The sequence below is a fragment of the Canis lupus genome, chromosome 8, assembly GCF_003254725.2.
Source record: "Canis lupus dingo isolate Sandy chromosome 8, ASM325472v2, whole genome shotgun sequence".
Taxonomy (NCBI): Eukaryota; Metazoa; Chordata; class Mammalia; order Carnivora; family Canidae; genus Canis; species Canis lupus.
The window spans coordinates 52,792,779-52,811,410 of record NC_064250.1 but is presented as its reverse complement, the minus strand read 5'-3'; the positions used below and the strand labels follow the sequence as shown (position 1 = coordinate 52,811,410).

At 37.4% G+C, this 18,632-nt stretch overlaps 1 protein-coding gene and 1 long non-coding RNA gene across 2 annotated transcripts; one reads left to right on the top strand and one right to left on the bottom strand.

The window, feature by feature from the left end:
• Positions 1-356: 356 nt before the first annotated feature.
• LOC118355507 (uncharacterized) lies at positions 357-4,649 on the bottom strand. Its single transcript, XR_004818082.2, has 2 exons — positions 4,497-4,649; positions 357-652 (listed from the first exon to the last, which is right to left on the bottom strand). It is a non-coding gene; the product is annotated as an uncharacterized LOC118355507 (long non-coding RNA).
• Positions 3,786-18,497, top strand: DIO2 (iodothyronine deiodinase 2). Its single transcript, XM_049113363.1, is given in 3 exon segments — positions 3,786-4,733; positions 12,748-13,318; positions 13,321-18,497. Coding segments are annotated over 3 exon segments (816 nt in total). The 5' UTR covers positions 3,786-4,511; the 3' UTR covers positions 13,344-18,497.
• The last annotated feature ends 135 nt before the right edge of the window (positions 18,498-18,632 follow it).

Here is an 18,632-nt window from a genome sequence, read left to right as displayed (position 1 = left end):
AAGGTGTGTCAGAGTTTACTCTGGGGTTGTCTATTTTATCCATTGAGCTTCTTTCATCACAAGGGAACACGGCTGTGTTTGTAAAATGGATGCGCCCACAGGGAATTCTGAATGACTCAGTAGTGGTGGTACAAACCCTTCATTATAACTCCCTCCTGGGCACAAGTAGGAGTTTGCAGAGACAGAAGGTCATGCAGTGTTTTATTCCCTTCTCTGATAAGAGCTGCGCTATTTGGGGGGTGGTGTGTTTGGCAATCATATTCCCAAACGCCAAATCAACACACCTGTCCTGACCAGACATTTTTTGATTTATAATCTATTTACTTGACAAGTTTTTAATAAAGGAAGAATTAATCTCCATTTTAAACTATATTTAACAAATTGCTTGAATTACAAGGAATAAAATTATGTGAAATAAGACTTCTTAAAAATCCACAGAATTCTTTGGATGCTCTTTGGCTCCTTCATAGAACAATAACGAGATAACAGCGATAGCTTCTATCCTTGGAATTTCCAAATCTGCTTTCAGGTTATCCAGCTTCATGTTCTCAGTCTCAATTTGAGTCAAAGAGCAAATTAAGGGAAGACTTATCACTCATATTCTTATTTTTCCAACCAGAGGGACTGCAATGGTGGACATGATGCTCTCTTACTGTAGAAAGAGAAAAAAAAATTAAACAATTTTACAGCAGTTCTGCACTTACTGAAAAACTCAAAGCATTTTGCCCTAAGCTGCCTTTGTTTAGAATTTAAAACCTGTGTACAGTGTTATATGGAGAAATTCAACCAACACGCCACACATTGGTTTGCAATGAGCTGATTACAATGCTGATTGCTAAGAACACTAATACGGCCAAGAAGATATCCAAGCCTTTGAAATGACCATATGAAATCTAAACCAGGAGCTTGAATTAGGACAATATTAAACAGATGTGAAATCCCAGATATCCTTTGCAATTTAGAAGGTAAAATAATTTAGCACAACCACTTTTGGCAAGGGGATCAATTTTCAGAGTATGACCAGGACCCACAAAACAGTTACGTAAGAAAAAAGTGAGGTTCAGTTTTAGAGAAAATATCAGCATGAGCTCTGACTCTATAGCCTTCATGATCCACTTTCTTTCACCTATATGATGGGACAAATCATTCTCTATCACTGTATACATTATTTTTTTTACTTCATGGGTACAAAGTTACTTGAAAGTTAAAGTGCTGAATACTGTTAATAATTAGAGCAAGCAAACTGTGTAAGAAATAGCTTTGGAGAACTGTAACTTCTAGAAGGGACAGATTGTCCAACAGGTAAAAGAATGGCTCTCAGTTTTGTGATTCATTTATTTACTCATTTAAAAAATGGTGGAAGAAATCTGAGAAATGATAGGAACAGTTTGGTTATGTGTCTATTTGTTTTTCTATTAAAAAAAAAAAAAACCCTCAAACACATCTGACTTCCAAAGAAAGGAAAATAAAAAGACCAAAAAAAAAGCCATTCTGATTTACAATCATTTGTAGTTTCGATATGCCTTGAACTTTGCATTTAAGAAGAAAACATTTTTTCTGATTTTCTACCAATTCTCCTCCTTAGCTTGCCATTTCTAATCATATCTTTCTCCTTGAAAGCAAATGACAAGTGAGGAAGAATTGGTTATAGCTGCTAAAGTCTCTGCCTTAAATAAGCACTGCTTTCATTCAAACAGGTCAAAATGAATGTCTGAGAAGGGGCAAGATTTTAAGGCTTGAAGAGTGAGGGGAAACATCATTTCCTGACTCTAGACCTTCTGTCACTGTGGAGTGGGACTTCATCTGTCACTTTAGCTTTTCCATCTACACTAGTTAAAATGCCATGTTGTCACTTCCCTCTCTTTGTCTTTTTTCTTCAGTAGGGACATTGAGAATATTGAATGAATGGAGTAAATGTATATCATGTATATGAATAGTTCTTTAGCCAACAATGTATAGTCATAGGAAAAATATTTTTCTATGTAGTTTAAATTCATTTTTCTAAGCTCTGAAATCTCTCAAAATTTAGTCCATGGAATATAAATCCAAGATTCATAATGGGCTAAACTCATGAGAAAGATGAAGGAATCAGGTTTTTAAGACAATAGGGAATGGTCAGGGTTGTGTCAATGGGGGAGGGCCTCATTCAAGACCAGCCAGGTGTATAATTCTGGGGCACTCTAGCCATTTCATATTGTATGTGAATGATGCCCCCTAGTGTGGAGCACTGCATACCCTGCCCATTGATCCATTCAATGTATCCTTGATTTACTGTATGCCAGGGATGGTTCTTACTGGTGGAAGATAGCAATAGAGAAAGCAGATAGGAATCCCTGATTTCATGAAAGCTAAAAGCATTCTCATTGTATTATTAATATTTTTTAAAGCACTAGGCCAACCAAATAAAATGCATATATATGCAGAATTTGGCCCATTAGCCCATCAATTAATGACCCCTGCTCTAGGCTTTTAAATTATTTCTGTAATCTTGCAGGTTATAGCCATAGGGACAAAACACAGAAATGTATTGGCTGCAAGTTTCTATCTCCTGCTTAGCTCATGCTTAATGAGAGTACTGTGTATATAGGAAAGTTGGCTAATTAATTTTCAATTTAAATTCTATGTCCCTACCTCAGTGTCTGTACTTACTGCTCCTTCTTCCAAGAAAATATAATTCCTAGAAGTGATCGGTTAGGTAAGTGAGGAAGGAAAACTAGAATGAGGTGGGGGCTATGGCATTGTGCCAGAGCATTGTCTGCCTAAATAGCCATTGGTCTTGGAGACTAATGGCAGAGGGGAGCCATTGAGCAAAGTTCAGTGTGGCTCTTGAACCAATTCAAAGTCTGCTCCTTACCACCTACCAATTTAATTAAATTTTTTTTTCAAAGAAAAAGGAAGATTCCCTAAAGCTTCAAGTCTCTTAAGGGTTATGTTAACAGAAGCAGGGAAAGTGCAGAATTTAGAGAGCTCACTTATAAAGAATTTATTTCTCAGTCTTAGGGCATCTTAATGCCATTTGATAGAAAGTTTTAATTTAATCTATATATAAGCAAAATGGAACTAAAAGAAGGTCTGGTCACCTAGCTATTTTCCTATTTTGGAGGATTTTTTTTTTCTTTTCTTTTTTGCATTGGAAATTTCAATAACACTGAAAAGAAAACTTGTATTAATTTTCTGCAAGAAGCTTTAGAGAAATGCTGTGAATGGTATTCAAAGAGTTTAAAAGTTTTCCACCTCACAACTCATTTTGAATTTTCTTAAATAAGAACATGACTCAAAAATATTTAAAGAACCTAGGTCACAAACCTGATGAGAGACTGTCACAGTATAAAGGTATAAAGACCAGATGTAAGCATCCACATCTTCCAAGAAATAAAACAGAGGCCATCCCTGAGTACTCTTCCTCTTTTCTACCTGCCTTCCAGAATCCTTTCTTTCCAAAACCCCCTCATAAATGAAGGATAACAATAATAATCATCAGAGAGAGTGTTTCCCTATCAATTCAATTTAGACGTTACATTAAATTACTTTTCCCAAAGTCTGGAAGCATTTCCTGAAAACTGTCAAAGGTATTAATTTTTTCTCGCTCTCTTCCTCTTTTTAAATCACAAAGCAAAATTCCACTGTCCTTCTACCCGCCCCCCCTTCTAAAAAAAAAAAAAAAGTTCGAGTTTTGCTTTTCTATTCACTGCAGTTCTGGCCAAAGTAAAGCCCTCTTTCTCAATGACGTCAAGATCTTTACCAAGATTAGGCTTTCATTTCTCTATTGCAGCAATTAGCCAGGGAATGTATAAAAGGCTTCAGGGAGACTCACTGGGCTGCAGAGAGAGAGGCACTTTGCACCACAGACAGATAGCACGAAGGGAAAGCCAGAGGCAGTGAGGAAGAGAGGAGTCAGTCGCTCCTGGGGAAGGGAGAGAGAGAGACAGCCTGGGAGGAGAACAGAAAGTGTGTGTAAAACGGAGTAAAGAAGGGGGAAAACTACCCTTTAAGCACATTTTTAAAACTCTGGCAATTCAAGAAAGAAACAGGCTACGTTTCTGAACATAGAGACAATGAAAAGCTAAAGGAAATTTTGCAATCTCTGCCACAGTCTCATAGGTGCTTAGAAATGAAAGTAGAACTGCCTGTCTTGAACCGACTCTGAGAGGGGTAACTGGATTAGGGACGGGTACGCCAGTTTGTGTGTGTGGGTTTTTTTTTTTTTTTTTTTTTTTTTTAACATCTTAAATCCTGAAAAAAAAAAAAAAAAAAGCAGCAGCTCCGAATTGAATGAATTGATGGGCACACTCCAACTGCTGGGCTGGAGAGACTGGACTTGGTCTTGCCATTTCTGCTTCTTTGAAAGAGGAGACAACTTGGGCTTCCTTTTAATTTAGTTTTTCTCCTTCTCCCCCCACCCCCGGCCTTCCCCTTTATCTCCCCCACCCCCTCTATCACCACCCCCCTTTTAAATAAGAGGGTGAAGGGGAACCAGAGCGCACAAGGGAACTGACTGGGAGGCAGAGAAGATGGGCATCCTCAGCGTAGACTTGCTGATCACACTGCAAATTCTGCCAGTTTTTTTCTCCAACTGCCTCTTCCTGGCACTCTATGACTCGGTCATTCTCCTCAAGCACGTGGTGCTGCTGCTGAGCCGCTCCAAGTCCACTCGCGGGGAGTGGAGGCGCATGCTGACCTCAGAGGGAATGCGCTGCATCTGGAAGAGCTTCCTCCTCGATGCCTACAAGCAGGTGAGCTGCCCTGACAGGGGTTTTTCTCCCGTGGTCAGCAGGGACAGGGGCTGGCAAGGCAGGGACAGCAGGCCGTGGGGAGCCCTGGGCTGGGATCGCGGAGCTCTATTTGGGGGGCCCTGGTGGTGAGGATCAAGGGAGCTCCTTCCTGCACCTTCCACACCTGTCACACAGGTTGGATTTGGGGGTGACAGGTATTAAGCCCTAATGACTCTGGGTGACCGAGTAAGGAGGCTTTCTAATAAGGGTCATTAATATCTTGCTGCAGTTTTGGAGTAGAGGCTATTTGTGCTGGTTGAATAACTTTAGGAAAAGTCAGAAAATATTGGGGGAGGGGAGACTGCTGCATTTATTTAACCTGCTCTTGTCACAAACTGGGGTTTTGATGATTTGCCTGATGAGAGGCAGAGGTACGTTAGGAAAGGTAGTTCAATGGTGGGCACTGAGAAGCGAGGGAAAAAAAGAAAATGCTACTCAGAACCCTCAGAGCTGGCAAGGTGTAACAAAATGATCACATACGGTATGCTTTGGCATAATAGCCCCCTCATTTCTGGTAGGGGTAAGAGTTAATGAAAGCAGCCCTGTGTGCAGTGTCCTCATGGATATTTTTTTAATTGAAGGATAGTTGACATACATTGAACAGGTGTACAACATGGGGATTTGAAAATTATATACATTAAGAAATGTTCACCATGATATGTGTGGTTACCATCTGTCACCATACAGTTATTACAGAATTATTGACTATATTCCCTATGCTACACTTTTCATCCCCATGACTTATTTGATTTGAACCCTTTTGAAGTGGTTATCAGTCACTGAGTCCTGGGTTACTAGATATCAATTTGTAAAAAAAAAAAAAAAAAAAAAAAAAGCTGAGAACTAGCTGTCAGAAATCCAGACTTTGTAGAGGAAACCACATTTGCTTTCTCAAAAGTAAAATGAGTTGTCCTAGAAAGAGCAGAGAAGTCTATGGTTCCTTACAGTCTCAGAATTGTTAGAACACGTGTGTTGAGCACTGGATCAGTGGCCTCGCTTAGCTGTAGAACTCAGGACTGCTTCTCAAAACCAGAGTTGATCTTTTTTTTTCTCTAAGACTTACTGACATTCCAGCCTTTTGGCTGCTTGGAGATGTTGGTAGGACATTCCCAACTCAGATCTCAAGGGGCAAAGGAGAACTGGTCCTTTGTTGGTTGTCCCCTTTGCCCATAATCACATGACTCCTAAAGATCTCTGGGCTTGAGAAGAATGGACTCACTTGGCTAAAAGTTGCGGTCAAAGTAGACAGTCTTGGTTTTCCCTAACTGTATTGGGGGACCTTGTCTGAGATGCCAGGGAAAGGACTTTGAGAAGAATATGGAAGCCAATGAAGTGGTACGTTATGGATAATCAGTACTTCAGAAACAGGATGAAAACTAAGAATCAAAGAGAGGAAAGGGAATGAGTCCCCCATACATAAACTCTAGAAAAATAAATCTATGCACTAGGAAAACAAGTAACTTCTAGTCACAAAGAATCCAGAGGAGGCTTGTTTCTCTGAAAATTAAACAAGTGTCCAAGAAGGAAATATTCATTGTGACTTAGGGATGTTTTATTACAACGCATGTCTTTATTATTGAAAGTAACCTGCAGAAGGTCTGCATGTGTTGTCCTAAAGGCCAGAGAATAGTAAGAGCTCTTGTTAGAAAGTGAAAGCTCCTTTATAATAATATGAAACAATGCTTAAAGTTCTAACCATATAATTTCCTTTATACTATATATGTGGGGTGAAGGGAAGTTGAGGGAGGGAAATATTGAGATGACCATTTCATTCCCATCAAATCTATCATTGAATGTGAAATTTTTATGCTTTGATTTGGGACTTAAGAATTTGGAAGAGGGTGGAGAATGCACAAGTGTGTCAGGCACAGTATTAATTAGCAAGTTCCCTTGTCTACATCTGTATTTTGTTGGTGTTAGGAAGATAACATGGCAATGCCAGTGGCTTGAACTCAGCATATTGAACTCTTACTCTTTTGAAAGATAATTGACTTCTGCTATAAAAAGAAAGTCACTACTTGGGAGAATTTTACTTATATGCATATATGCTTGCATAGATATTTCACATAAAATATGGGGGCTGTGCTGTTACCTACAAATATTAAGTGAGAGTGTTTCTCCTCTTAAGCATCTTATTGGAATAAAGAGGGGAAAGCAAACAAATGCCTCTTCAATAAACTTCGTGATTTTTTTTTTCAGTAATATATAGTGTTCCATTCTGTTGCAATATTTTGTGACTTGTATTCCAGAAAATTGACAGGGACAAGTAATTTTTCTTTTCTTTTCTTTCTTTCTTTTTTTGTTTTTTGTTTTTTTTTTTTTGTTTGTTTCTTTTTGCATATGGCTTACGTATTCTTCTCCTGTTCCTATAGATTTGATTAGTGACCAAGTTCACAACTGACGTTATTATGTTTGTTTTTTATGATTTATGTAATAGATACCATGAGAAGAAGCCACCAAGAGCCCATATATCTAGAGACAAGACTGAACTGAGTGTATAATGAATAAAAAATTGTGAACATAGCTTGCTTTGATTTTAGGTTTCCTTCTGTCTCCCAAGTATGACAAGGGTGGTAGTGGCTCGGGTGACATTTAAGGGTCATTCAGAATCTCTGAAACAGGTTGAATCACTTCCCTGAAGGCTGTTGTCATCTGTGACACTGTCTCTGGGTGTAGCCAGTTCTAGAGCCACACTGGAGGAGGTTCTGTGTGAGACGGCACCACAGTATTTCCCAATCCTGATTTGCATTATTTTGAGGCTGCCACTCACAGAAGCAGAGTTTTCCAGGATAAGGGGTTTATGCACCTGTGATACATTAGGCACGTCCTTTCTAATTCCCCTTGTTGAAGGTCAGATATTTGGGAAGATATTTAGAGAAAGTGCAGTAAAAGTGCTATCCCTATTTGGCTCCTATAGGAGGTGACAAGGAAATTAACAGAACAAAATAAAACAACGCTTCTATATTAAAACATTGAATGGGATTTGAAATTAACTTCAGAGGGAAACCTTTAAAGACAACTTGCCCTTGGTTAGATGGAGTTCCATGCATGTTTTTGATGAAAAAGGAAGTCTACGAAAACTTGTAACAGAAGTGAATAACAGATGTTTGTTATTTAAGTTTTCCTAATCTGTGTCATTGCATCTAACACTGCATCCTTGTGCTGGCACTCCAAGACTCAAAAATGCAACCAATAAGCAAACTACCCTGTCTGGGAGCCTGGCTCCTACCTAAATGAAGTGTAAAAGTAAACACACAGTATAGATGCTGACAAGCAGTTTAGCTTCTGCACGGTTAACGTTGCAGTAGCACAGAAAACATATTCATTTGAACATATAATTTTGGTTTTTAAAGTGTCTCTAACATCCACCTCCTCTTCTTCATTCACCTCAAACCTTTTGACACTAATTTCTACAATAGAAAATAGCCTTTTTAAGAGAGAAATAGTCCCAAAAGAACACAAAGGAGGCCATAGCGAGAGCTAGTCCATCGCTTGGATAAAACACTAGAAAATGATAGATCTTAGAGCTACATTTTCAACGTACAAATCAAAAAGAGAATGGCCAAAAGGAAATCGAACTCAGAGGAAAGAGTAGGTAGCTGATTCTTCAACTCTGGTGGATTTGGCCAATATGAATATAAATGGGTAAATCGCTGCTTAATAATTGTTTGGACACTATTGTAAGGACACTGATGTAGCCTGGTCGTTAAGTCAAAGAATTTGAAATTTCTTGATGGTTAATAAAGCCTTGCAGGGCTTTGGGGAGCAGGAAGGATGTGTAAATATTGTTCTGTGACATACCCACCACCCCATTTTTATCATTTGCCTTACTTCTTATCATGAGATTAGGTGATATTTTGTCCAGAAGCCTTTCTCAGGCTGTGGAAAAGAAAAAGAAAAAAAAAAAAAAGAAAAAAAAAAAAAAAGAAAAAACAAGGTTAGTAGTATATGCTCTATTTCCAGCTTCTGCTTGATGAATGGTTCTTTTTTTCCCTTGCCCTGCATTTCACAGTCCACATGCTAAAGCAGTATTATCCTTTTTCCCCATGCACTGAACACTGTCAGAAAAAGGGATACCATCATCGAGGGATTCAAATTTATATGCCATATATTTACACTCTTGTTCATATTTATAAATATGGCTATCACAACATTTGTGCTCTGCTCTGCCTAGTAATGCCCTGTGTTGTAAAAATGCAACCCTTTATTTACCTCCCTTGTTGGTGTTGTGTTGATGTTGATTACACAAACATAAGAAAGGACAACTGTAATAGCGCAGATGAGAGAGATAAAGTCAGTGATGACGATATTACATTTTACGTATGTCCTTTCTGATCCTTGCAAAATAAAGGGACCCTTTGGGAACATCGGAACTTCAAGACCAATTAGTGGAAATGATGCTTCTTGTGTTTGGGCATTAAATACTGGGCAGGGTTCTCTTTAGAGCAGCTAATGCTGGCAGGGAAAGAGGTACCGACCTAATTACTCTTCCGCAAGAGTAAAAAATGCCTTTTGAATGCCTCTTTGGCAAATATGTCTCATTAAGGACAAAAACCAAACACAAACCCTCTAAGAAGGAGAAATTAAGATGATAGGTAACTTGTGGCCAGGAGACTTTCTGTGCCACTGTGGGAAATTAAAACAAAGTTTGGGAGTACCAGGGGATAACTTGTTTTTGTTGAGCTTCTTTCCTGCAGCCTAAATGTTATTATGGGACGAACTTTATTTTCTTCATCATTTTGGCTCTTTGTCAAGGAATGCTTTGCTCCTGGGGAAAGCAAAGACTCTTCCATCATTGAAGACAATGGTGATTCTCCCATTCTGTCTCAGCAGGGCATATAACTGAGCAAACCAAGAAATTCTCCATTTGAAACTCTGGTCATACTAGGAATTTAATTGTCATGGAGATCAAATGTGAAGATGAGAAATGACACTGGTCTCAAATATCAATTGAGAAAGGACAATAATGTCCTTTTAAAAGGTTCTTTTTTAAAAGAGGACTTTCATTTTTAAAAAATTTCTAAAGCTTTATTTTATCATTGCTAAATTATCATCAGCATGTTTTAGCAAAAATGGACAAATTTTACAATTAGTAGATGATGTTTACAAAAGCAGACTACTGGTCTACTCACGTTGGGACTTAACAATAATGGCTGTATTTTTTTTTCCCTTCATAAGTTTATTAATGTCATTGGTCTTAACCTACACATCTTCTCTAACATAGTCACCCTCATGAACAGGATATCTGTTTATGACATTCCAATCTGTAATAGGGCCCCATGGCTGTTCAGCAAAATAACAAGGATTGGCTACTTTCATTTCATACACTGACCAGCTGAGATAATCAAAAACAGATAATCACCAACAGATATTTGGTGTTGGTTATGGCAGAACTCTACAATCGGGTTCCAGGATTCACATTTCTAAATTATCTGACTCAGTGAGCATATCCATCGCCAAAACAAAGTTATGTTCGTTGTAGATCAAGATTATTATTAAATATAAAATTCTTCATTGGCCCCTACTCTCAGTATTATAACAGCTATCATTCATTCAGTAATTCATTCAACAAAATTCCCAGCTTAACAAAATGCCAACCCTGCCCCCAGCACCACACACACACAAGCATTTTGTATTTGGTAACCTTTCTAATTTTTAATTCTAGAGTGAATGTATTATACTTGTTTGAAATTTTCTGAGGTAGGCTAGTCTGTATTTTGAAAAGGATTATGTGGCTGAACTATGTCACTGAGAAGAAGGAGAAGGTGCTTTAACTTTCCAAGAAAATTAACTACAGGTAATAAGAGAATGAAGGATCAGATTAGATTATTCAGTTGAATAATCAAGAATAATGCAAGTATCAGCAGTTCTGCTTGGGTGAGAGTCAGGGGCATCAGAGGTCTTTAAATTGACTCCAAAAAGCAGATGGTTGTTTTCACCTACTAAGAACCTACAAGTCTATAGTCCAGAGATGATTTTTCTTCTGTATATGGGTTGCTCACTTGACAAGAAGTCACTACAACAGCTAATGGATTTAGACTGGTCTGAATGCATTCAGATCTTCATATCACAGTAAATTGAGCAACACAGCACAATATCGTTAAAAGCAGCCCTCTTAGGATTGTTACAATATTTTAAGTGGGAAAAATCTAACGAGAAGATAATGGTAATGCTACCCACCACCTCCATCTAAAAAAAAAAAAAATGCAAGAAGTACCTATAGATTAAAAAGTTTATAGTACCTTCAAAATGTGTATCTTTAAATTTTAAGTGTATTTCAATACCTCCGAGACAAGTGAGGTATTATTTTACCTCTTATAAAATAACCCAGCTGAAAGTGGATTATTATATTTTTCTATCTAGTGTAACTTGCAAATTAATCAAGAAAATTAATATAAATAAAGTGACTTTCTCCCTGATAGTAACTGAAAACAAATGTACTTATTTAAATCATACCAATAGCTTCCTTTACTAAGAAAGAAGGTTATTATTCCAAGATTTTCTTTTTTAAAGAAAACTAATAGTATTGTTACAAATCTTCATTGCTAGGATTTTTCAGAAGGAAGAGAAAGAACTTCTTTCTCTATGGTTAAAATGAGTTATGCATCCATATTAGGTAGAAGCGTCTGAATAAAAGCCCTTGAGTATTTTACATCAGTTTGGATTGTTGAGTCTTTAACAATTTACTTCTAAGTGACTTCAATTACTAGCGGTGTTATATGTGGCTGTATTTATATGAAGGGAATGAGTCGATCCAGTTGGAAGTGTTTTATAATATTAAGTATAGTGTATAAAAATCAATTGGGCTGTTGTAAGTTGTCCCCGATGTTATTGGCTTTGATTAAACCATTCTAGGGGAAGATCCGACTGTGTTAATTCAAACTGAAGTAATTGGTTCTTTTATGTTGCCAGCTTTTTATTATCAATTTACAGATCCGAAGGCCAGCAAATTTTCCTACAGTCTGTGTTCAGCTATTTAAACCATTTGCAAAGGGGCACGTGGAACAATTTTCTTGCATACCTTCTTCTCTACCTACCTGAATATTTTATAGTTCAGAGGAGCTTGTTAACAGAATATATGATAGACAGGTTAATGGTTTGTGATTTCCTAAATAAAAACAAAACAAAACCAAAAGTTACCTGATAAATGAGGAATTAAAAGAATTCTGGAATAAATGTATGTTTTTGTTATTTCATTTGTTTTATGAAATTGGTGAGGTCCTAGTTATAGGAACTGGAAAGAAAGCAGCAGCTCGAGAAACCTCCAGGAAAGATATCATTGATAAGAGCTCAGATCACTTCTAAGGATAATCTTTTTTTTAAAACATAGAATTTCCTAGAGAAATGGTATGCTGCTTGGGTGGCATTTAATAATGGAACCTATACCCACACAATGATTTGTAGTACACAAGCGCTCATTTTCTGATGTTATTGCCCTATAACTGCCCAAGGAAGGTAGGTACTATTCTCACCATTTTACAGATGGAAAAGCTGAGGCAGTGAAGAGGTGAAGTGGGAGTAGCCCTTCTGGTAAATGGCAGACCCCAGGTTTTCTAGCTCTGGCCAGAAATATCTCATTGGGATCATTGTCCATTGGTTGAGATGGTCGTTCATTTTAAAATGAAGTCAATTAATCATTTGTTATGTAATGTGTGCTAACCATTAACAGCATAGTAAGGGTAGTAAAGAATACCAGCCTCAACATAATTACGAAGAGAGCTAACTAATATGACTTTAGTGATGAAAACAATTATCCTCAGTGATATATAGAATGAAAAAGATTTTTACTCTTTTTAGGACCATTTCTTACATTACCTGCCATGATGCCTCTTTCCTTAAATCAATATGTGTTTAGCACATCCTAAGAAGGAAATACCACATTTGATTAGAGCCAGTTGTTTTTGTATAGAGTGAAATTGAGCGACAATGCATTTCATATGGTATTCTCTCCCCTTTTTCTTTTTCTCACCACCAGGTGAAACTGGGTGAAGATGCCCCCAATTCCAGTGTGGTGCATGTCTCCAATTCTGAAGGAGGTGACAACAGTAGAAATGGTGCCCAGGTGAAGATAGTTGATGGAGCCGAGTGCCACCTTCTTGACTTTGCCAGCCCTGAGCGCCCACTGGTGGTCAACTTTGGCTCAGCCACTTGACCTCCTTTTACTAGCCAGCTGCCAGCCTTCAGCAAACTGGTGGAAGAGTTCTCATCAGTGGCTGACTTCCTGTTGGTTTACATTGATGAGGCTCATCCTTCAGATGGTTGGGCAGTGCCTGGTGATTCTTCTTTGTCTTTTGAAGTGAAGAAACACCGGAACCAGGAAGACCGATGTGCAGCAGCCCACCAGCTTCTGGAGCGTTTCTCCTTGCCGCCCCAGTGCCGAGTTGTGGCTGACCGCATGGACAATAATGCCAATGTAGCTTATGGGGTAGCCTTTGAACGTGTGTGTATTGTGCAGAGACAGAAAATTGCTTATCTGGGAGGAAAGGGCCCCTTCTACTACAACCTTCAAGAAGTCCGGCGTTGGCTGGAGAAGAATTTCAGCAAAAGATGAAATCTAGATTAGCTGGTTAAAGGTATGATTGTAAAAGAGTTTTTTTGTTTTTTTTTTAAATTATGTAAAGGAAAGGAAACTAAGAACTGAATCCACTATTTCAACTGAGTCCCATTGCCTTGCTGAAAGACAGGAATTTACATGTCAGAAGAACATAAACATCTCTAACATCTCTATACCCCTTTTACCACTCAAATGGCATTTGGCTAAATAGTAGCCCCAGCACATCTCTTCCTAGTGAAAAGATCCCAAGATGGAGAGGATGAAACCCTATTCCAACATATGTTCATTCTGCCTTGGGAAAGAAGTAATACAGCTGATGCATGCTTTGGGACTTGAAGAAAGGACTTACCTGAATAACTACTATGTTAGGGAATTATCGTCCTTATTAATATAAGGGGTATTGCCTAGGCTTTGTTCAGCACGGATAGAGCCCAACTGGAAAATTCCCAAATATTAACTTATAAAGAGTCCTTGAGCCTGGTTCTTTGGTTAGGACTTTGTGTTTAACAATGTTCAAGTAGTTTCTGCTGTTCTAGTTTCTAGCCATGTGGTGCTCTATGCCAGTCTAAATATCCCAGAACTCACAGGTATGTTTGTAGATACTGAGAATGATCCCTACCCGGAGGATTAGGATGATTATCTGAAATCTGAAGGATCCTTTCTAGGCAGGTGGGGAAAGCCCTAGAAGAAAATCAAACTGACAAGCTAGGGAAAAGAGGCAGAAAGACAAGGAGGCTTCACAGAGTTTCACCTTGAAGCTACAGAGAGTGGAATTAATTTGTTAGCCACAGAAATATGGAAACAAAAAACATACATGGGCTGGAAAAAGAAGCAGCTCAACTAAAGTTAGCATTGAGAATATACACATGAAATCAATATATTTATCATATACTCCTAGATTGAGGGAGGAAGGGGATGGAAAGGAGAAAAAAAAACTTCATTATCTGTAATTATGAAGATTCTTTAGTAGAAATAATTACTTTTTGAGGCAGGTTTGTGGTATGTATATTTTCAATGGATGAATTATATCCTGTGATACTGATTTAATGTAAAAACCAGTAGTTCCAGTGGTGCTTATCTGTCCCTCTCCATTCCTACAATTATGCTGTGGCTCCAGACATTCTTGGTCTCAGTCTCCATAACATGTTCTTTGAATGCTGAGCTGGGAAGTACATTCTTCAGCTCAGATATATAATATAATATAATATAATATAATATAATATAATATAATATAATATAATATATATAATATAATTAATATAATATATTCTCAGCTGCTATGGGAGGTAGGTGAACTGGTCATTTAGCTATAGCACTGTTCTCCTCCCAAAGTAGGTGAACTATAATGAATAATAGGTGCAAATAAACAAGTTTTCTTGAGTTACAAAACAGAGGAAGAAAAAGTTAGAGACAATTCTAATTAATAATTTTGGAGGCTTTAATATAAGGCAACCCTCAGTGGCATGGAATTTGGTGAAATGGAATTCCCATTTACATTTGAATTTGGACTGGAGTCTTCCTTTGTTCCAATTAGCTGAGGTCTAATAATCTAAGACCTCTATAGTACATTTTTATAATGCTATATATATGTATATATATATATACATATATATAGCACACCATATTTCTCTTTAAAATAAAGGTACTATAGTGTTACCTGTAATATAATATCTAAATAGCATAACCCCCAAGGAATAGACCAGTTAATTTTGTATTATAAATCTTTATTGTAAATTTGAGGATGCTGTCAAATCACAGTATATGGTTGTATTGATATGTACAATCAAAGGTTCTTATGACCATTCCATTAAGAATTGAATTATAAAATAAAAGTCATAGAAAAAAAATATCTCAAGTTGAAAATATCTTCCGGAACTAGTTGCCTGACATAAGAAAAAGGTGGGAACTGATTGTGTAAGAACCAAAAGTATATTAAAAAAAACAAAACTGGAGCAATATATCAGTCATATTACTAGTTTATTATTTAGACATTAATGCACTATTTTAACTGGTAATTTTCTTTACAGCAACATTTAAGCTTCCCAGTGTCTTAAATTCTATAATACACATCCACAAAGAAACCAAGCAAATTTTGAAAATATGGCATCATCTAACATTATGGAAAACCCCATGGAAAATAGATTATTTCAGAGTTCTCATTTGTTAAACTCTATATTCCAGATTGTTCAGTGGTCCCTGTTGAATTTTACCTTTAAAGTGGTGTCAAAATTATGTGATACCCTGGAAAAATCAAATGAAAACTTTGTTGCAGCTCACTCCCCCGGTTAACCTTAAACTTCCCCTTTGTTCTACATGTACAATAATGGAACAGGATGTTAGAGAAGTTGGTGGGGGGATGAGATTTGGCTAAGGCAGTGCTAGTTGTCTGGGAAAAAGAATGATGGAAAAAGCACCCAGTTGTGATATATGTTTAAGGAAAAGAGAAGGTCGTGTGTGTGCAATTCCTCTCCACGAGGATACTCCAATGGAAAAATGAAGCAGTGGAAGTAAATATACAAAGGCATAGGCTGACTATCAGGGAAAAAGATATGTTCAATAGAACATAGAAGACTTTCTGGAAGAAAGGCAGTTAGGGGCCAATGAAGAAAGTGAATTGACGAAGCTCAGGAATCCTACAGTATGTAGAATGTCTTGGTGTTACCAGAGTTATGATAGGCCTGTAATTATGTAACCTATTTATCTCAACATGATTTTTTTATGATTTCTTATGATGTATCTTTTATGAACATCACAAGAACTCATTATTTGAAGTAGAGGAGAATCAATGCTTAGCTAGTATTCTCAGAGAAATTATTAGATTGTCAATACCAACCCCACCTATTTTGTCTTTGTAAAATATGTTCCTTTGAACAATTGTAGTGTGTGTGTGTGTGTGTATGTGTGTGTGTGTGTGTGTGTGTGTATATATATATATATATATATATGTATATATATATATATAAAACTTTGAGACCTAAATATCTCCCCTCCATAGGCTATGTTTACATGGAGCTATCAGTTTAGCCTTTTAAACTGAATTAGCTTGTCTATTATTGAAATAGTTTCCAAGGGATTTTAGATCTTATCATAGCATCTGGATTTACTCAAACATTTAGTGTTTGAAAGACTTATGTCTTGGAACTATTCAAACTTATGTTATTTTATTGCTTAGAGGAAATATTAGTGAATCAACAATGACTTTCTTGAATGGGCATGAATGAAATGCCTGAACAATAATGTAGAAATGTATGATATAAATATTAAAATGTAACTGACCTCCTTAGAGGCAGACTAGTAACTCTTCATTGTATAACTAAATTGACATTCATTTAACTTATATGAGTTTTTATATTCATATTTTGGATCTCTGGTACTATGTCTTCACCTTGTTTTAGAATGTACCCTTGATTTTTGGTAATATCAAATTCTAAATGGCTTATTGATTTAAATTCTCCTGCCATTAAGCAGAAAATGCCTATTCTATGACCAAGGAAAGAAGAAAAGCCTGCTGTCTTTTATTTTGCCTGAAGTATATGTCACTATTTGGGCTCGTGAATAAAAAATATGAAATATGGTGAGGTCATGTGTGGGTACGCCTTGCTGCATAAAATACCAGAGGGGCATGTTAAAGACAATATCTGTGCCTTTGGGAGAATTCCCAGCTGGATACAAGGTGCTCTTAGCATGCCCTGTGGGTTATATCCACAGCAAAAGGAACGCATTGATGTACAGGACTTTCCATTCTGTAAATCAGATTGATGGTTTGCAAAATAAGCTTAATTAGAATCACAATGGCCATTGCAAAGGGGAAAATGTAGACACCAATTTCCGTCCCATTGAAGGGTTAATGAAAACCTCTCCAGCACTTAGAGCTTTTCAGGACATGTCCAATGCCATGTCTCTCAGCAGTGGAGATTAACATTAAGAATTCCAATTCCAAAAACTTAAAATGATATTGCCAAAAATCAGAACAAAAATGTTTTTATATTGCAGTTTTCTCCTTACTTTCTTCTTTACCTTAAAAATAGATTCCAAATTTAGTCTTCATATGTACATCCAGAATGGGGCATGATGAGTATCAGTCCCTGCTTGTTGATCAGCATTCTTTTAGTAGTATCTTGAGGTCCTCCATGAAAGAAGGGAGTAGGGCCTGGGAGAGTCAGAAAGTTGCTAACTGGGAAGAACTAGGCCCTGGGAATTTGGTCTACCGATTAGGGAGAATTTGAAAAGAAACTTCTCACCAGTGGAAGAGGGCTCCTAGGTGTCAATAAATGACTTTAGGATGAGACCAATATTGGGCCACTTCTTAATGCCTTATATTCTGGATAGCAGCAGAGGCAATGTCTCAGACCTAAGAGACCCAGCTGTGTTCTAAGGTGAGTCTGAACCAATAGAAAGCAAACATGTACAAATATCCAAATAAGACTGCTCATGCAAGTCAGGGCTTGCTGCCCATCTTGGGCAGTAGCACCAGAGCTCTAGGGAGTTTATTTAATATTTACTGAGGAGATCTCAAGGACCCAAGAGATATTGAATGAAGTCATTATTTGAGCTCAAAACTCCCCCTTTTCCCCAAAAGCAAACAGGTAAACACATAAATGAAAGAAGGGGGTGGGGAATAAATAAAAATTCTCTCAAGACTTCTCCAGACTACATCACTGGCCCATGTACTTTTTATGTGTATTAGGATGAAAGAGTATGAAGACATAAGTATCCGGTACTTTATAACCAAAGCAATTAAAAGATTTTGGGTAGGGAATGTTGGCCAGTTTTACTTAGTTTTGCATCACATTATCACCAGACTCTATCACTAACCCAAGTAATCGGGCACCCAGAGAGGGAGACTGGGATGTGCAGAGGTGACCAGTGTGCGAATGATAACTACTGATGAAAGAGTCACTGACTCAGTTAGTGGTTGGATACAGTCACATTAGTTTTCCTCTGTCCATCTTTGTCTCCCTGGCAAGGAGAATATTTGGGGCACGATGCTATGGGTACTGGGTAAATGTGGTGAGAATGTACGTGTGTATTTCTCTGCTGCTCAGTTGCAGAAACAAATGCTTTGGAGATTATCAGTAGAAAGAGTGTTATTATATTGGTGCTGAGTGGTACGTGTGCTTTTAAAATTTGTTCTTGTATTTTAATAAACTTTGGATAAAAGAATAAAGTTACTCTTTGGTTCTGTTTGTTTATTTTTAAATTACTCTCTAGACCTTGCCCCTGGCTGGAACACATTTATGGTTGACAAGGGAAAGAGAATCCATCATTCTAATATTTATTCCTTGGTATTTGTGGGTAAAGACGCC